Raw genomic sequence first — 18,747 nt, 5'->3', positions numbered from 1 at the left:
GCTCTCCTCCAATTCTGGGTGGGGGGAGGGAAGGGGTGGATGAGGGTTGGGGGAGGGGCTGTTTTCTGTTCTCACTCGCGGCCGGAACATTTATCCGGGGAACGGATTGTTGGTAAGTCTGAGTTTGCGTCGGACCCAGAGACAGAGCGGGAGCAGCAATGAGCCGGAGGCTGAAAGCGGTGACACTGGAGGTGAGGGAGAGGGAGGAGGAGGGGGAGGGGGAATAAGGGAGGGGAATGGAGGAGGAGGGGATATCGAATGTGCTAATTTCATTCTAAAGAAGCTCTAAAGTAATTTCGAATTATATCAATAAAAATACTTAACGTGGGGCTTGGACCCGTGCAGGAGGGGACTCAGTGTGTGAAGAATCATTAATAAATTGTGGATTTATTTAATTAATATTTTTCCAGTAGTCTTTAGTAAAAGGAAAGGATGTGAAGGAAGAAGTGAATCCTGAAGTGCTTGATGATGAAATGAGTGATATTATGATGGATAAATGGAATTCAGTCACAATGTAAAACAATCCTGAACGTAATCTGCTGGGTCTCCCTAATGCCTCTGCAGGGTCTGGTATGGTGCAGAGTGAGTTTTGAAAGGTTCCAGGCTCCACATCCAGTCTGTGCTGATTGATTGATAAAACCCATGTAGACCGTTTCCCTTTTTTCCTGACCCTGTCTTATTATCTTTCAGGCTGTGCGCTTGCATTGCCTCCTCCAAAGGATCCAGCCATCTGTCAGCTTTTGGCAGCTTTCCTCTACACAAGAGAAACACAATGCTCAAAATGTAGGGCCTTGGAGATACATCTTTTGTAGTTTCTCTACAGCTGGAACTGAGAAGACTTTGCCAGACTCCCCTTCAGCTCCAAAGACCAAATCCCAGCTTCCTTGCCCCAAGCTTCTGGAAGAACTCAGACATACTGCTGTGAAGCATTTTGGAAAGTTGAACATTGATGCCTCTGCATTAGAGAGTGTGGTTGAATCCATTCTGCAGCTGGGATTCAGCCAGATTCAGGTGAAACAGCTACTTGCTTTGAATCCCAGAATTGCTGTACAGCCTCCACAGAAGAACCTCCCTGCACTCTTTATGCTCAATGTCCTTGGCCTAAATCCAAGCAGCACCATCAAGATCCTGCAGAAATGTCCAGAACTGTTTGGAGTAAAGGACCATCAACTGCAGTCACGCATTGACAACCTGCGGAAGCATGGGCTGGGAGAAGGTAATATGTGATATTGGTTACTGCTGGTTTCACTTGCTGATGGGGCCAGTATTAATATAATACATTGAGTGGGAAGTATACATCATATCAAGATGGTATCCTGGGTAATAAAAAAAAGATAGTAAGCCAGCTATACTTACAATAAAAACCTCAGGGTCATTTTCTCTGTGCCTCATTTTCTTTCCCCTTCTGCACTGGTTTCACTTTGTCATGACCATTGCCATTTCCTGTCTGTTGCCTCTGTAGGAACAAAGGAGTAGTAGGCCATTCAGCTATGAAGCTGAATGAGCCTGCCCTGCCATCCAATATGATCATGGCTGATCATCCACTTCAATGCCTTTTTCCCACACTATCCTCATATCCCCTTATGTCATTTGTATTTAGAAATCTGTCAATCTCTGCTTTAAACATGCTCAATGACTGAGCTTCCACAGCCCTCTGGGGTAGAGAATTCCAAAGATTCACAACCCTCTGAGTAAAGAAATTTCTCCTCATCTCTGTCCTAAGTGGCTTCCCCATTATTTTGAAATTATGTCCCCTGGTTCTAGGCTCCCCAACCAGGGGAAACATCTTATCTGCATCTACCCTGTCTATCCCTTTAAGTATTTTGTAGGTTTCAATGAGATCACCTTTCATTCTTCGAAACAGCAGGCCCAGTTTCCCCAATCTCTCTTCAATCAGGACAATCCCGCCATCCCGGGAACAAGTCAGGTGAACCTTCGTTGCACTCCCTCTATGGCAATAATATCCTTCCTAAGGGGACCAAAACTGCACACAGTACTCCAAGTGCAGTCTAACCAAGGTTCTGTACAATTGAAGCAAGACTTCACTACTCCTGTACTCTCATCCTCTTGCGATAAAGGCTAACATACCATTAGCCACCTTAATTGCTGCACCTGCATATTAGCTTTCTGTGACTTATTGACAAGGACACCCAGGTCCCTTTGTACATCTACACTTTCTAATCTCTTAGCATTTAAGAAATACTCTGCACATCTATTCCTCCTACCAAAGTGGATAACCTCACATTTTTCCACATTATATTCCATCTGCCACGTTCTTGCCCACTCACTAAGTCTGTCCAAATCTCCTTGAAGCCGCTTTGCATCTTCCCCACAACACACATTCCCGCCTAGTTTTGTGTTATCCATGAACTTGGAAATATGGCATTTGGTCCCCACATCCAAATCATTGATATATATTGTGAACAGCTGGGGCCCAAGCACTGATCCCTGTGGTTGTCCACTAGTCACAGCCTGCCAATGCGAGAATGACCCGTTTAATCCTACTCTCTGCTTTCTGCCTGTTAACCAATCCTTAATCCATGCCAGTATATTACCTCATATTCCAACAGGTTTGTCAAACATGATTTCCCATTCATAAATCCATGTTGACTATGCCCAATCAGATCATTATTATCCAAGTGTCCATTTATCACATCCTTTAGAATAGATTCCAGCATTTTCCCAATGACTGATGTAAGGCTAACAGGTCTGTAATTCCCTGTTTTCTCTCTCCCTGCCTTAAATAGTGGGATGACATTTGCGACCTTCCAAACTGCAGGAACCGCTTCAGAATCTATAGAATTTTGGAAAATATCACCAATGCATCCACTATCTCCATAGCTACCTCTTACAACACTCTGGGAATTTCCCCAGGCATCTGAGGAGGGCTCTTGGGACACAGGTGTCCTATTGTTTATGATAGATTGACAGAACAAAACTTACTTGCAGTGTTTAAAATGCTGAAGGACATGGATCATATAGATGAAGGTTAGTTAGTTGATGGGAATGGTGGCCACATGTATGTGCATGTGTTGGTGTGATATTGCATTGAATAACTATGTGGCACTCTATTGTGTAACAATGTGTGAAAATGCATTGAATAGTACTGTAATTGTGTGTGTGTGTGTATTGTTACAATCCATCCGTGTGGTAATGTGTTTTTGGAACGGTGCCTAGAATAACACTATTTATATAGTATTTACAACACAGAAAGGGGCCATTTGGCCGTGTTTATGCTCTACACGAGCCTCCTCCCACCTTTCTTCATGGAAACCCATCAACATATCCCTCTATGCCTTTCTCCCTCATATTTATCTAGCTTCCTCTTAACTGTATCAATGCCAGTTGCCTCAGCCAGTCCTTGTGGTGGTGAATTCCACATTCTCACCACTCTCTGGGTAAAAACGTTCCTCCTCCATTCATTATTAGATTTATTAATAATATCTTATACTTATGGACCCTGGTTGTGTCTCTCCCACAATTTGAAACATCTTCTCTGTCTACCCTACCCTTTCATGATTTTAAAGAGGACTATCAGGTCACCCCTTAGTCTTCTCTTTTCTAGAGAAAAGAGCCTCAGCTTTCCTGGGGATATACCTATCTTTCCTGATTGGTATAACTTGTCACTTCTGGTATAATTCTAGTAAACTAGTAAATCTTTTTTGCAACTTCTCCAGTGCCTCAATATCCTTTTTATAAAATGAAAACCAGAACAGTTCACAGTACTGCCTAACCAAGGTTCTATACAAGTTTAAAATAACCTCTCTGCTTTTCAATTCTATCCCTCCAGCAATGAATCACAGTGCTTTGTTTACTTTTTGTGTCCTTATTAACTTGTGTCGTGACTTTCAGTGACTTGTGTCTCTCTACCCCTAAATCCTTTACCCCATTTAGACACTTACTTTCCAAGAAGTATATTACCTCCTTAATCTTTCTACCTAAATGCAGCACTTCTCACTTACCTATTTTGAAGTTCATGAGCCAATTACATGCCCATCCTGCAAGTTTATTAATGTCTTCCTGTACTTCTGTCACAATCCTCCTCTCTATTAATGATACTGCTCAAATTTGGTGTCCTCTGCAAATTTTGAAATTGTAGTTCTGATTCCTGAGTCATTTTGTAACCAGGTTGTTATCCATATTGCTACTTGTCCCTGACGCCACATGTTCTGACCTTAGACAGGAGTCTAATATGAGGTTCCTTATCGAAGGCCTGTTGAAAATCCAAATCTATGACTTGCACTGCATTACCCTTGTTGAAACTTTAGAGTCATTATGGCACAGAAGGAGGCCATTCTGCTCATCAAGTCCATGCTGGCTCTCTGTAGAGCAATCCAGTCAGTCCTATTCTCGCTGTATCCCTGTAGCCCTAAAAGTCTATTTCCCTCAAGCAATGGAACAGTTTCTGTTAATTTTTCAAAGAATTCAATAATATTAGGCAAGCATGATGTGCATTGAGTGACAATGCATTGTGTCAGAGTGAAGAAATATATTGTGTACTGGAACGCTCTGTGCAAGCCCGTTGTGGATTTTCTGTGTGCGTTTCATTTCTGTAGGCAGTCTACAACGTGTCCTGGTGCATTGTCCGCAGATCCTGAATCTCTCTGCAAAGCAAGTGAACAACACAGTTCGTTTCTTCAAAGACAAGTGTATTTTCACAGGACAGCAGATCACAGAAATCCTCCAGACTTCACCCAATGTCCTTTTTGAGAAACTTGAAGAATTGGAATATAAATTCCAGGTAATAGACACATCCTTGTAAGACTGTGTTCGACTATCCTGTTTTATTTATGCATTCTCTTGCCCCAGTTCTCCCTTATCAACTATATTTTAAAAATTATTCTGATGGATAATCCTTAGATTTAAAATTTTATGTTTATATACTGATGACGTGGTTGAGATTGGCATCCTTCCTTTGTTCACCCTTCATCAGTTGACCTGTGCCGGCCCTGCGTTCGCCATCGGTCGGCCTGTGCCGGCCCTCTGTCCCCCACCAGGCGGCCTGTACAAGCCCTCTGTTCACCTCCTTTGGCCTGTACTAGCCCTCTGTTCACCCACCTCCTTTGGCCTGCACTAGTCCTCTGTTCACCTCCTTTGGCCTTTACTAGCCCTCTGTTCACTTTCAATCGGCATGTACTAACCCTCTGTTCACCCTCCTTTGGCCTGTACTAGCCCTAGCCCTCTGTTCACCACCAGCTGGCCTGTACTAGAAGTTGGCTGTTGTAAACAAAAATGCTGTAGACCAGTGTGCTGGTTGATGCAATGCGCAGGGATAAACTGGAACCTGGGTTCATACCTAGCCCAATCTGAGAAACAAAAATCTCTTTCCTCTATATTGGACTTCAAAAGTGAGCCTGGTGGTGCTAGCCTTCTTCCTAGGTGGCATGAATCTACACCACTAATTGTTCACTTGGCAGTCTTAGGACATGAGAGTAGTTTATTACAAAATGGAAATATCACACCAGCCTGAGCAGCTTCAATCATGATGAGAAACCTGGGCTTTTCACAAGAACAGAGAAAGCCAAGATCTGATAGAGCTGCTCAAATTTAAAATATTTCCCTTTCGCTTAGGATTCCTGGTTTTCACCCAGATGGCCCAGATTTGGTTCCCAGTATGGGAATGAAAATTTTTTCTGTCAGTCGTGCCTCAGTCAGGAGGTTGTGGGTTTAAATCTGACTCCAGGACTTGAGCACAAAAGCCTAGCTGACACCCAGTTCACATCCAAGGGGAGTGCTGCACTGTTGTAGGTGCCGTCTTTGGGATAAGATATTAAAACAAGGCTTCGTCTTCCTTTTCAGGTGGACTATTTCAAAGAAGAGCAGGGAGTATCCCTCATTTCAAAATCACAAAAAACAGATTATCTGGTCATTATCACATTATTGTTTGTGGGAGCTTACTTTGTACAAATTGACTACTATGTTTACAGTGACTACATTTCAAAAAGTGTGTCATTGGCTGTAAAGTGCTTCGGGAGGTCCTGTGGTCATCAAAGACAGGATATAAATTCTTTCTAAAAGTATTGGGCAGCACAGTGGTTAGTACAGCAGCCTCACAGCTCCAACGACCCGGGTTCATTTCTGGGTACTGCCTGTGCGGAGTTTGCAAGTTCTCCCTGTGACCGCGTGGGTTGCCGGTTTCCTCCCACAGCCAAAGACTTGCAGGTTGATAGGTAAATTGGCTGTTGTAAATTGCCCCTAGTGTAGGTAGGTGGTAGGAGAATGGTGGAGAATATGGGGTTAATGTAAGATTAGTATAAATGGGTGGTTGTTGGTCGGCACAGACTCGGTGGGCCGAAGGGCCTGTTTCAGTGCTGTATCTCTAAATAAAAATAAAATAAAAAAAAAATTTCCTTTGGTGGTTGAATCAGTTACAAAGGGGATAAATTCATCAACAGAAACATAGAGAGAATAGGGTAACATTTTTAAACACAGAGAATTGTGAAGACATAGAATGCCTCCTGAAATGGTGGTGAAAGCAGAATCTGTAAGTTTTTAAAACAGAAGTGGATAAATATTTGAAAATGTTTAAATGGTATAGGGAAAGGGCAGTTAAATGAAACAGAGGAGAGCTTGTTCAGAGATTCAGCATCAGCACAATGGGCAAGTGCCCTTGTTCCATACTGTAAAGTTCTGTGGTACAGCAGGATGTGATTTACTGAGGTTAATGTACACTGCTGTGAGTAACAACTTGGATTCCTATAATGTTAATTATGTACAAAAAGACATTAACAGGGCAGTGGGTAGTGAATGGATGCAGAGGTTCTTAAGGAGGCGAGGGAGGTGGCAAGCTGGAGGTTTCATGGGGAGACAAAGGGAAGGAGCGGCCATTGATGGAATGAATGAAGACGTAAGTTGTGGAGCACTGGATGGTATGTACAGGGACATAGGCTGGAAATCGTGGAGGTAAGGAGGGGTGACGCCATGAGGGATTTGAAAGCACGGACAAGATGCTTTGGGGCCTGGGAAACCAGTGAATCTTGGTGAGGGCAGGGGGCTGTGGAATTCTGGATGTAAGTTTACGAATTGTATAAATGGGGAGGCTAGCAAGCAGAATCCTGGAAAAGTCCAGTTGTGAGGGATAGGCAGGGATTAAAATTTCAGCTGCAGAGGTGGATGATGCAGGTGAAAAATCAGATGCGGGAATAAAGCTGAGCTCAGGATCAAGCAATATGACAGGGTTCTGCACCTCTATGCTATACAGATAGTGCGAGATACGAGCAAAGGGAGAAAGAGATTTAATTCACAGTAGTGATATTGCTCTCCTACATCGCAATTCCATCTTCCCCTTCCAAAAATGTATGACACGTATCCAATTGTCATAAATATTGGTACTTAGTACGAACCATATTTTTGATACTACATTACCTCTACCTTCCATATTCCTCCACAGTATGCATATTTCCGGATGGGAATAAAACAATCAGAAATAACAAAATCAGGATTATTTCGGGTGTCACTGGAAGAACTGAAGCAGCGTCACATCTTCTTGGAACGGCTAGGACTTTACCAGACTCCAGATAAGAAGGGTCAGACTCAGATTGTAAACCCCAAACCAAAGAACATCCTCACCACCAGCGAGGAATATTTCCTGACTAAAGTGGCCATGTCATCTTGGGGAGAGTTTGAAGTCTTTAAGAAACTGCTGAGCCGTGAGGAGGTTGAGAAAGAACTTGAGTATTCTGAATGGGAAGACAAAGAAGAATGTGAGGAAGAGTCTAGCAGTGAGGAGGATGAGGGTCCTTTTTAGGGAAAGCAGTAAAGGGTCGTGTTCTAGAAAGCAATTAGAGCCAGTGGTGATTTCAATTAGGTTTTGATGCTGGGGTTTGAAGGAAACCAGTTAAAACTCACTGATGAAAACACAAGCAATGCTTGTTACTTTTTTTTAAAAAAACAGAAATCATACTGTTCTCTGCAAGAGTCTGCTCACAAAGTCTGTTTCAATCAGGTTTTAAAAATGATGGAATGTAACTAGAAACAAAAATGGTGTAAAGAATTTATTGGTTGTTGAATAACAAAGATGAAGAAGGGTCTCACCTAAATGCTGAACTATCTTCTCCACAGTTGCTGACTGGCCTCTATTTTCACTACTTTATTTGGAAGGAAAAGCCAGTGATCCTTCCTCTCACCAACAAGTTACTAAATGAGATTGACCTATATTAAAAATCCCCTCCCAATTCTCAGTGAATTGCTAAATATTAACAAGTGTCCAAGTGCTGAATATTCTGTCCTCCACATTTTCAGAACAAAGGATCAAACTACATTTCAAAACAAGCAGAAACAAGATCTTTGCTGCAGCTGAACTGAACACCATCCTTTTTGTAGTGTTAACAGCACAAACTGCAGGAACAGACTGTAATAAGTGAGCAGCAGCAAATCTGGTTATGGGAGAAGTAACGTGACTCATTAGTGTATGTAGCTTATCGATAATGATATGCAGTTTTTGTCTGTACTTTTCAGATTGGTTGGTGGTGGAGCCTGGCGCACACAAAGGACAGGAGTGTGTGAAGCACATATTGTATTAATTTGGGGGTCAAGAGAGCAGCTAAATTCAGACATCATGAAAGTCCCATTTTATTTTTATTTGTTTCAGATAATTTTGTCTCTTTTTATGACTAGCTGAACACTCTGCAGCTGACAGGCCAGGCAGGCCTCAAACCTGGCTCCTCTGCCACTACCAAAGCCCCTGTAGCCAGGAAAGGCCATGATGTAACTCTCTCATTTGATTTTCCCCCCTCTCTCTCCCCCACACCCCAAGGGATTGGAGACATTTCAACTCCTTCTGATAAATCAAGGCCGAGATCAGAAAGTGAGGAGCAGGGCTTGAATCTGTGTCTGCCCACGTGCTCTTTGACACCCCAGCAAAAAAGAGGACTTTTCTGTGAGCTTTAGTTAGTGGTTGCTGCTTTGAGGTATAGCTTCTCCAATGTGATGTTGACTGAAGTGCACGAGGCACGTGCAGCTGCCAAGTTGCTAGCAGTGGAGGAGGAGTGGTTGGTGGAGAAAGAACATCAGAACGTAAGGGGAGCCCAACAACAAAGTTACTGTGGCTGGAGGGACTTGGGGAATGGCATGGGAGGTGGGGGATAGGGTTGGCATAGGAAGAAGGGGTAGGATGGGGATGATAAAGAAATGAAAGGAATTGGATGGGTATGGCATAGGAAGGATGGAAATTTTTAAAAAGTACTGTTGCAATAAAGATATTAATTTCACTGCAAACGTTTTGTGGGTCTCTGCTAGTTTATCTAATTAAACACCATCAGGATCTGAAACCCAGGCAAGAGTTTTCTATGAAATAATTGTGTCATGGTCCTGTAGTTTTTTTTTGGGAATGTGCAGTTTACCTTTAAGGCTTGAAAAGGATCAGTATTGCTTTAAGAACCAGCAAGCCTCAGGAGTTGTAGGAAGGTGCATTTTCATTGCCTTAGAAACAACCATTTAGAGACTGCGATTCAAAGGGTGCATTCTCATTACCATAGATACAGACACTGGGAATGAGCATTAAGCGATACATTTGTTACAATTCAATTTTGAACTGGCTTTTTAGTCAAAGACAGTTTGTTCGAACAGAACACAGACACAGAGGACACAGCTATAATGACAGCACCTAGAAAAAAAGCTCTCAACCATTTAAACTGAAGGAAGAGGATTTTAGTCTGTTTAATTATCTCTCCAAAATTCCAAAAAAAATCAAGCCAGTAAAGAGATCTCTGGTAATTTAAATTAAAGGGAAGTTAAACTGTGACGATCTTTTATCTCTCAAAAAAGCTAAAGTGTTTGCAAGTTGTTAATTGTTGAAATTTGCTGGAGAAGGAAAGCATTACCTACTGCTGAAGTTAACTACAGACTGTTCTACTGTAGCAGAACCTTTTTTCCCACAGCGGACGACTGTGAGGACTTCAAGCAACACTGGACTGTAAATTTGTAAGGACTCTAATTTTTCTATTTTAAATGTTTATATCTTCATAGTGTTTAAGAATTTAGTTCTTCTAATTAAAGAGTTAATTTATTGATTTAAAGACACCAGGTTTGGTTAGCCTTATTCGGGGGTTAATAGATGGTACAATTTGGCGGGGTCTTTAATTTGGAAAGTTTTAAATGATATGTTAGGCGATCTGTGGAGCGACGGGATTGAATTATCAGTGTGTTTCTCCCACCACAATCAGAATCGTATATTTTGATTGGGGGCTTTGACTGGAGCGGTCGGTCCTAACAGTAGATAGTGATATGAATTAGCAACAATCTTTGATTAGATAGAGAAATAAAGTGTCAGCTTGGCTAAGTTGGTAGTACTCTGCTTGTTGAGTCAGAAGGTCACAGGTTCAAGCCCCACTCCAGGCCTTGAGAACTAGGTTAATACTCCCATGCAGTAGTGTTGTATTTGGGAATAGTGCTATTTTCTGATGAAACCTGCTCAGGTCAACAGAACGATCTTATGCCAGTCTGGTCTTTGAAGACGTTCTCCTGGCCAGCGTTCTCCTCACAAACAACACCACCAAAGCCATTCAGTCTTCTCAACTGATGGTCGGACCTCCTTGTGTCCAATTAACTGCCATATTTGCCTACATAAAAACACTGACTGCCATTCAAGAAGTAATTGATTGTGAAATACTTTAAGGCAAGGTGTCCCATCAAGCCCTTTCTCTTTCAAACAGTGACTGTTGCACAAGCTTTTATTAACCTGAATGAGGTAATCATCCCCAGGCTTCTGATGTAGGTGCGTAGAGTCTGGAATGTGTTGAAGCAAATTGATGCTGCTACAGGTGACCATAACTTACAAATTAGGAAACATTAATGTAATATATTTTTAAAAGTAGACATCTTTAAAATAGATTTACTGTTTACACACTGAATACAAAAATATGTAATTTGAGTAAAAGACAAGGAGGTACAAAGTTTAACTACTCCATCCTGGCACATGGAATCTTCATGAAACATATAACTGATTAGTTTATATAATTCTGGTGCCATCATGGTTATTTACAGTCACCTTATTGCAGATGAGAAGGTAGTATCCAGAGTGACTGTCACAAGCTTGTGTCATATCAGTAGCCAGCTCCACAAAGGGAGAGACAAGTTGAGCAATAGTTAATCCTTCGTGAAGCAAAAGTAACCAGATAAACAAAGACAGTCACAGTTGAACAAGACAATCATCACAGACTCAAACCCATGACTACAGCAGCTGGTGTTGCCCTGTCCACTACACAATTAGGTGCTATTTGGTTAATTTTACAAATGTATTTAAAAGTATGTGATATTGTTTCCTTGACATGATGTAAATAATTCATGATCTTCCAGGAAACAGCACCATCTTTCAGGGTAGGTTGAAGGGAGAAGCTCGGTTAGTCCCGACAAACTTCAACTGAGCTTTTTAAATACACAGGAGTTCGCCGCAGTGAAACATGGCAGATCTATCCTGACTAAACAGTTGGATTTGGTGTCACATTGTGAAAGTGTTGGACAGCAAATCCTGCACATTCCCGTGAGGTGGCTGAGTATATTCCATTGCTGTTTATCTCACCGTTTCTATCATATGAAACTACAATGTAATTCAGGAGGGAATCATAGTGTTTATACTGCCAACCTGTAAGGAAACTTTCTCATATATATTCACCTTATAATATGTGAAACAAAATAATAGTAAGAGTCCATCTTCTGCATTGATCAGGAGATGGTTGTGTTCAAACAACTGAAGAAAAGCTGACAATTTCCTTGGGTAAATATGTAGTGCAAAGGTTAACAATCTGCTTGCCAAGTTGCTTTTTTAGGACTAGAAGTGAAATCAGCTGCTCGTACAAAACTAGATGTCAGAATACTAGACTAGTATCACATTAGTGCATAAAAATGTATAATATATTAATTTAAAATAACTATCCATTAATGGCAACTTTACTGTTGGTATTTAAGAAAATTTGGTGTTGGCTCTATTGGTCACATGGACCTAGGATTGCATCCTTATAATGAAAAGAGGTAATTGCTTCCATCACTATATATCTGGACCACTCAATCCTCTGTTTATTTTACAATTAAAGTTATAACTTAACAAGCAGTCAGTCACAATTGGAGAAATTTACTGGAATCAGCGTGAGAATTACTCCATAGAAGTGTTAGTCTGAATGGCTGGAAACCTTGAACAAATGCATTTTATGCCTGCAATCAGCAGCTATTTTCATAGAATTATAGAATGGCTACAGCACTGGAGGCGGCCATTTGGCCCATCGTTTCTGTGCCAGCTCTTGGCAACAGCAGCTCAGCTAGTCCCATTCACCTTTCCTTTCTTCGCAGCAAATTTCTTCTCATCAGGGGCTTAACCAGTTCCCTTTTGGAAGCGCCAATTGAATCTGCCTCCACCACACTCAGGTAGTACAGTCCAAATCCTAACCACTTGCTGTGTAAAACCTCAACCACTTTTTAATTAAAGAGAACTAACTGCAGGATATTGGTAATGACAAAATAGTAAGTTTAGGTAACCTATTACTGTTAGGATCTTATGAGTATGCACTTTTACTTTAGGGATTGACACTGATCTCTGTTGTGTTGAGCTCAGGTAATCTAGGGTACAACACTGCACCACAAAAGACTTCAGTGAACCCTGGCTTCACAGCTTCTCAATCACAGACGAATTCAGTTGTTAGGACTGCAAGAGTCATGTAACTTCAGAGGATGTCATTTTCTACAAACTTTACACAGATGTACTGCAAAAGAAAGTCTTTATGTATTATGAATCATGCAGGGCATGGATCAACCATGGCCGAGGTCATACAGCATGAGCAATGAGGAACTGAATGGTTATTGCTTCAAAGTGGATACCATGCAGTCATTAAGATGGCCGATATGGAACCAAATTCTCCCAGCACAAAGGCAACCAGGCTCCAACACTGACAAACAGCACTACACACTGGGCAGTGCAAATCAAAAACAAAGGGCTTAACTCATTACAAAATCTAACTAAAAAATCTCTAATGTGATTTGATCAGTGAACACTGATGACAATTCCTTAGTATTCACTATTTAGATGAATAGTCACAGAGAAAGAAAATAATGGTACAGAAATAAGGCAATGTTAAGGCATCCTCAGCATTTGACCGTAAGAATATTTAAACTGCTTGTTATTGTGAAATTATATGCAGGATTGTTCTGTTTAATCACAACACGTATAAATCCAATGTTACTGAAATGTATTGGAGCTATAAATTGAGTCAATATAGGAGTGTTAAACTTTTTTTTTAAAATGCTATTATAAATACTCACAACCCTGTGTCCCACTACATTATGTGGTTAACAACATATTCAGTAATCAACAGTTTGTAATGTATTTTTTAGGATGCTGTAAGTAGCTCTTTATATTTACATTTATCTCTGCACTAAGGCACTTTCAGGGAGGAGAATAGGCTTTCATTATTACAGGTAATACATATTAGTCTCCATGACAGAGACAGCTTATCTGCCATAACTAGTTAAACAATAGCTTCCAAATTAAACAGTAAATTGGAAAGAATATCTTCATGGATTTTTTCAAGCAACATTTGCAATATTAAAATTCCCATAAAACTGAAGGTTCATACAGTATCTTGCATTACTTGGAGTAAATCAAGCGGTTATCTGAGGACAGTAGCATGTCTTCCTGTGAAGCACTAATTGGTATGGAACTGTTAATAAACCACTCACCCTCGACTCAAGGTATTGAGCAAACTACAGTGAGTTCCCAGCCTGTGATGGAGCCAGCTGGGGACGAGTCAATATGACTGAGCACTCAAACTCTTCGATTGGATAGTCTGAGCATCAGTTGCATGCAGTGGGCAGTCTGAGTGCTGCCACCTCGTAGGGTGAGTAAGCTCTGTGCAATATTAAGGGACAGGCAGCAGTCTAACAGCTAGAGTAAGTTCTACATTTTGTGAGGGGCATTCTAACACCCCAGCATAGAGCTCTGCACACTACAAACGGTGACCACTGACCCAGGGAAAACTCCATGCATTCAGGGAAATGGCTTTCCTCCCAGGTGCAGAGCTCTATTCATTTCCAGCAATGGCTTCTCTGTTCCCAGCGATGGCTCCATTGCCTCGCAGGGCAAATACTTCATGCCACAACGACTTGCACTGTGTGATACCACAAATCATAACTGCTTTAAATGTTTATAAGCTGGCACAATTTCCAGAATAAATCAGACGGAGTAAAGGGCCTTTGTTGGTAAGGGGATATTAAATCCAGGGCTCCTGAAATCAATAGCAACACTACAATATGCCCCGATTTTAACTAATCTCTTAAAATAACCACCAAATGGCACCTTTTGCCAGTTGATGGTAATATACATTACGCTAATGGAACAGAGTAGAAATTCTCAGTTCCACTGATTCATCAGACAGGATAGCTCTACACTTTTACGCAATAGTGAGGGAAGGCACATCCAATCTGGGAACTGTTATTTGCATTGGGGAAAACATTACCATCATCCATGTTGCTTCCCATTAACATTTTACCATATTACAGATCAAACACCAGAACTAGTCTTGCGTTTGCCCACACACCGACTCATACAGGTCTATGTCAATGGCTCTATGTTCACTGACTTGTCAGAGCAGGATGTCTCTGTCTTTACTACCTGTTGCATTTTGAAAAATACTCTGAAGGCCCCTGGAATTTAGCAGGGACTTGCACACGCTACCCTATGCTAAATTAAGGAGTTGCAACTGAGGAAATGATGGTGACCCTATGACTGCCTCAGTATCCCAAGGCTAGAGATGGTTTTCAATTGCTGTCCAGTCAAAGTGCATGTATGGAAGTTAGATTTGACTCGATCTAGAAGCCATTTTACTTACTGGCACTTCTAGTTTAGGCTCACTGATAAAAGATAGCTTGGGGTAAGTGTGGGCCACAGCTGTCTCAGGAGTCATAAGCAAGAATAACTGCCTTCAGACTGAAAGTGTTGAGAGATTACAGCACAAGTTCAGTGGTCCTCATAGCATGGTGCTGTACTCACAGAAGTGCAGTAGACCCCCACAGCATGTTACTCCACTCACAGGAGCACAGCAGACCCCCACAGCACTATATGCACCTTACAGAATGAAAATACAATGAAGTAAAAACAACTTAAAACAAGTGCGACAGCAGCTACCCTGTATCCAGTTTGCAGTACAAGAACGTACCCCTCAGTCCTGGCTGAGCAGGTATTCCAGGAGGTCATACTGGAGCTCTGCAGAAGAAGGTAGTGTTTCATGATCTGTGTTCTCCTCGTCACTCCCATACTGCTCGCAACATCCATGTTCACCCCGGAGGAGATCTGCACAGTGATCCTCGTCAGCACACACTTCATTCTCACTGCCTGCGAACTTCACAGAAGGAATGAATCCCCTGCAGTCCTCTCCAGCCATAGCAGAGCTGTTTGTAGAGGGTCCTGGTTACAAAATGTAGCAAAGGTGACTTGGTTATGCCTGAGCAACACTGTTTCCCCTTCTCTATTGGTGTAATCCTATTGCAATTGCATATTGAAAGCATATAAATGAGCTGGGTTCCTCCAGGAGGGACTCAGGTGACTACTTTGTGCTTTTCAAGGTGAGGGATGTCAGTGCTATGGATGGAATAACCTTTTCCCACTTTGCCACTCAGAGTCAGTGTCACATTGAGATGTTTAAAGATTTTACCTTAGAAAGGATTTGGGAAAAAGTAAAGATTTATTAAAAGCAATGTGTATTCATACAAGTTAAAAATGACATGCTAATGAGCGAAGCTTTGATGTAGATTCTTCACAGACTGTAAATAAGCAATTTGTTAGCTTGTGTTGTTAATCAACAAATATCCCACACACTCATTATGTTGGGAAGACCAGGTCCTAGACCAGGGAATGGTCTGGCAGCTCTTCCCCTCGGCCTTTGAATACTGGCACATAAAAGTAGAGGCAGAGATACAAGCAGTCAAAGTCAGAAGAAAATTTTGGAGTGTAGTTAGGAATTATTTTGTTTAAGTGAAGTAAAATGACCCACTGACAAGGGGAAGTGTAGTTTTGTCCTTATTTTGTATTTTTACATGAAGGCAAGTTGAATTAAGTGAATCTGATTGTAACTATTGCTCTATATGTTTACCAGTGTGAAATAAAGCAGCTTTACGATGGTCTTATCAAGTGGTTTCAAGGTTTCCCTTTGAAATGATTGGAAAAATACAAGAAACACACAACTATCCAATTCAGGTCACAAGGATGTATGACTGTTACACCTCCAGTATAATTGAGCAGTTCTGGCGCACCCCCAAATGCAAAATGTTCAAAACACATACAGGAGTGACATGTAGCACTGTACCCAAAAGAATATATAAGGCAAGACACAGATTTTAACAGTTGGTTTCAAGCACTCCTACATCATGCACTGCTCAGGATAGAATATAGTGTAAACATCATTCTACTCTTCCCCAATGTATTTTAAACCAAAACTCAGAAAAGCATGTTTTGTTGCACCAATGGATTTTCCCCATCAGCCATGCCCAAGATTTTGGGTGAACAATAATCTTTGCTGCAGACAAGCCTTACGAGGAATAACACTTACTAAAGAAAGGATTCCTGGATGTCTTCTTAAAGGGACTACATGGCGCGATCCTGGGCTACAGAGCAGAAGAAGTGCTTGAATTAGCTCAGTATTCCTGAGCTTGTTGGGATAGAGGAGAGGAAAAAGAGACGAGAAAAATCAGCCAGAATTCTTATCGCTGTCTTCTCCATAGATTCTTGCATAGAAAATGTGTACATTGGACAAGAAAAGGATCAGATTCAGTTGTGGTGTCCTTTTTACTGTTAACTTTTACTGTTTTGAACAGCTAATGAGATACCAGAGAGCTGGTAACCACAGAGCACTACGTCACATGGGGAAAAAAGCAAACTTTTTTTTTAAAGTAACTTACAAAAACCTCTAACTGCCCACATTTGAACTTTGTATGGTGTGATGAATGTCATTTTTACTGGTCCTGGCCAAATTGCAGGAAACTGTCCTCAGATCTTCACCACTAATGTTCTGAGCTGCCTGCCAGGGAAAATGTGAGTGTCACCTGGAAGTAGTTCAAGTCTTTCCCCAACAACAGTGTGATCAAGAGCAACCAACTTATTTGCCAGCATTGCGTGAATGTTGTTATTCCCAAAGTCTGGATTTCCAAAACTGAAGAAATTGGGGCATAGATTTAAGATAAAGGGCAGTAGGTTTAGAGGGGATTTGAGGAAACATTTTTTCACCCAGAGGGTGGTTGGAATCTGGAACGCACTGTCTGAAGAGGTGGTAGAGGCAGGAACCATTACAACATTTAAGAAATATTAGATGAGCACTTGAAACGCCATAGCATACAAGGCTACGGGTTTAGTGCTGGAAAATGGGATTAAAATAGGTAGGTGCTTGATGGCCAGCACAGCCATGATAGGCCTGTTTCTGTGCTGTATGACTCTATGAAGTGAATGTTCAAAGGCCAATAGTTACCTTGGAGTGGCTGGTCCAAAACTGATCAAAAAAAGTGGCTTGCCGAAGTTCCACAAAGTGCAGACATCAATATTTCAAACTTGGGCAAGGTGCTTACTAGAGATGCTCAGTTTTAAAACCATTAAGTATGAAACACATTACAAGTGGTTGTGATGCCTGAATGCCCAGCATCTTTGTTCAAACTGACAGCAAAGACAAAGCACTAACTAGTAACTCTAATATATATTGTTAGTAGTGCAGGATTTGTTATTGGGAATTAGTTCCTCCTTTCCAGATAACCAGATAAAACATAGAAATCTCTGAAAGCTAAACAACATGGTATAGTTTGTTGCAAGAATAAAATGCTTTACCTAGAGGGTGATTCACTGCTGGAATAGGTTGTCAGGAAGTGTGATTGAGACCAGGGTGCTGAGTTTACTTAACAACTAGAAGGTAAGGTTAATAGTCTTGGAGGATAAAATCAAATAAGATGAAATTTCTTCATGAACTTTTTTTAGAACTTAGTGTGACCTCAATTACTTTTAGACCTGCTCCCTAAACCCAAAAGAAATGCGGCACTTGCCCAATTCCCAGCAGTATATAAAGAACTCAAGTCTCACACTCACTTTCTTTGGTGGAGTACACTTCCTCCCAGGTGTACAATGCCAAATTCACTGGCTGCGTCACCCACGGGTTCTTCATTAGTTCCTCTAGACTTAGGCGGTGGCGAGGATCAGGCTGCAGCATCCAGGACACCAGATTCATAAATTCTACAGAGAAGTAAAAAGGTTGCAAAAGAGTTCAGCTACCCTCAAAACTTGGGCATTTAACATTCATGAATAGGGCGGCACAGTGGTTAGCACCGTAGCCTCACAGCTCCAGCGACCCTGGTTCAATTCCGGTTACTGCCTGTGTGGAGTTTGCAAGTTCTCCCTGTGTCTGCGTGAGTTTCCTCCGGGTGCTCCGGTTTCCTCCCACATGCCAAAAGACTTGCAGGTTGATAGGTAAATTGGCCATTATAAATTGCCCCTAGTATAGGTAGGTGGTAGGGAAATATAGGGACAGGTGGGGATGTGGTAGGAATATGAAATTAGTGTAGGATTAGTATAAATGGGTGGTTGATGGTCAGCACAGACTCGGTGGGCCGAAGGGCCTGTTTCAGTGCTGTATCTATCTCTTTAAAAAAAAAAGAGCATTACTTTTGTCCCTGTGCACATTCCGCATTCTTTATTATATGCTGATTAACCACTTGTGGTGTTACTCAGAGGAAGTATTGAATTTTGTGCATTCCTATATTCCCTAACATTCCATTGCTTGCTTGCCTGTA

General features: G+C 41.5%; 2 protein-coding genes across 6 annotated transcripts in view; one reads left to right on the top strand and one right to left on the bottom strand.

Moving 5' to 3' along the window:
• Window positions 1–122: 122 nt before the first annotated feature.
• mterf4 (mitochondrial transcription termination factor 4) lies at window positions 123–13,562 on the top strand. The gene is made up of 4 exons (XM_068041793.1): window positions 123–191; window positions 691–1,216; window positions 4,557–4,741; window positions 7,391–13,562. Exons 1-4 carry the CDS (start codon window positions 159–161, stop codon window positions 7,745–7,747), a joined length of 1,101 nt encoding a protein of 366 aa, XP_067897894.1. The 5' UTR covers window positions 123–158; the 3' UTR covers window positions 7,748–13,562.
• pask (PAS domain containing serine/threonine kinase) overlaps window positions 9,497–18,747 on the bottom strand; it is an 88,069-nt gene continuing 78,818 nt past the window's right edge. For 3 of the 5 annotated variants that reach the window (XM_068041787.1, XM_068041788.1, XM_068041791.1), the window contains exons 19-20: window positions 18,047–18,190; window positions 9,498–15,388 (exon numbers count right to left, since the gene is read on the bottom strand). In XM_068041787.1, the coding sequence (XP_067897888.1) occupies window positions 15,144–15,388; window positions 18,047–18,190 (389 nt within the window). In that variant the 3' untranslated portion in view covers window positions 9,498–15,143. Of the gene's footprint in view, window positions 15,389–15,452; window positions 16,629–18,046; window positions 18,191–18,747 lie in introns of those variants that run through there. The other 2 variants (XM_068041789.1, XM_068041790.1) reach the window with 2 other exon arrangements.

This window comes from Heterodontus francisci, chromosome 11, assembly GCF_036365525.1.
Source record: "Heterodontus francisci isolate sHetFra1 chromosome 11, sHetFra1.hap1, whole genome shotgun sequence".
Taxonomy (NCBI): Eukaryota; Metazoa; Chordata; class Chondrichthyes; order Heterodontiformes; family Heterodontidae; genus Heterodontus; species Heterodontus francisci.
The sequence above is the reverse complement of the archived record's forward strand: the minus strand, read 5'-3'. Positions and strand labels throughout refer to the sequence as shown.

Bases quoted from the DNA above. Each gene is read 5' to 3' on its own strand.
- mterf4 (XM_068041793.1), top strand. From the start codon at position 159: ATGAGCCGGAGGCTGAAAGCGGTGACACTGGAG. The intron at 192-690 runs GTGAGGGAGAGG...ATTATCTTTCAG, and splicing joins TGAAAGCGGTGACACTGGAG to GCTGTGCGCTTGCATTGCCT. The intron at 4,742-7,390 runs GTAATAGACACA...ATTCCTCCACAG, and splicing joins AATTGGAATATAAATTCCAG to TATGCATATTTCCGGATGGG.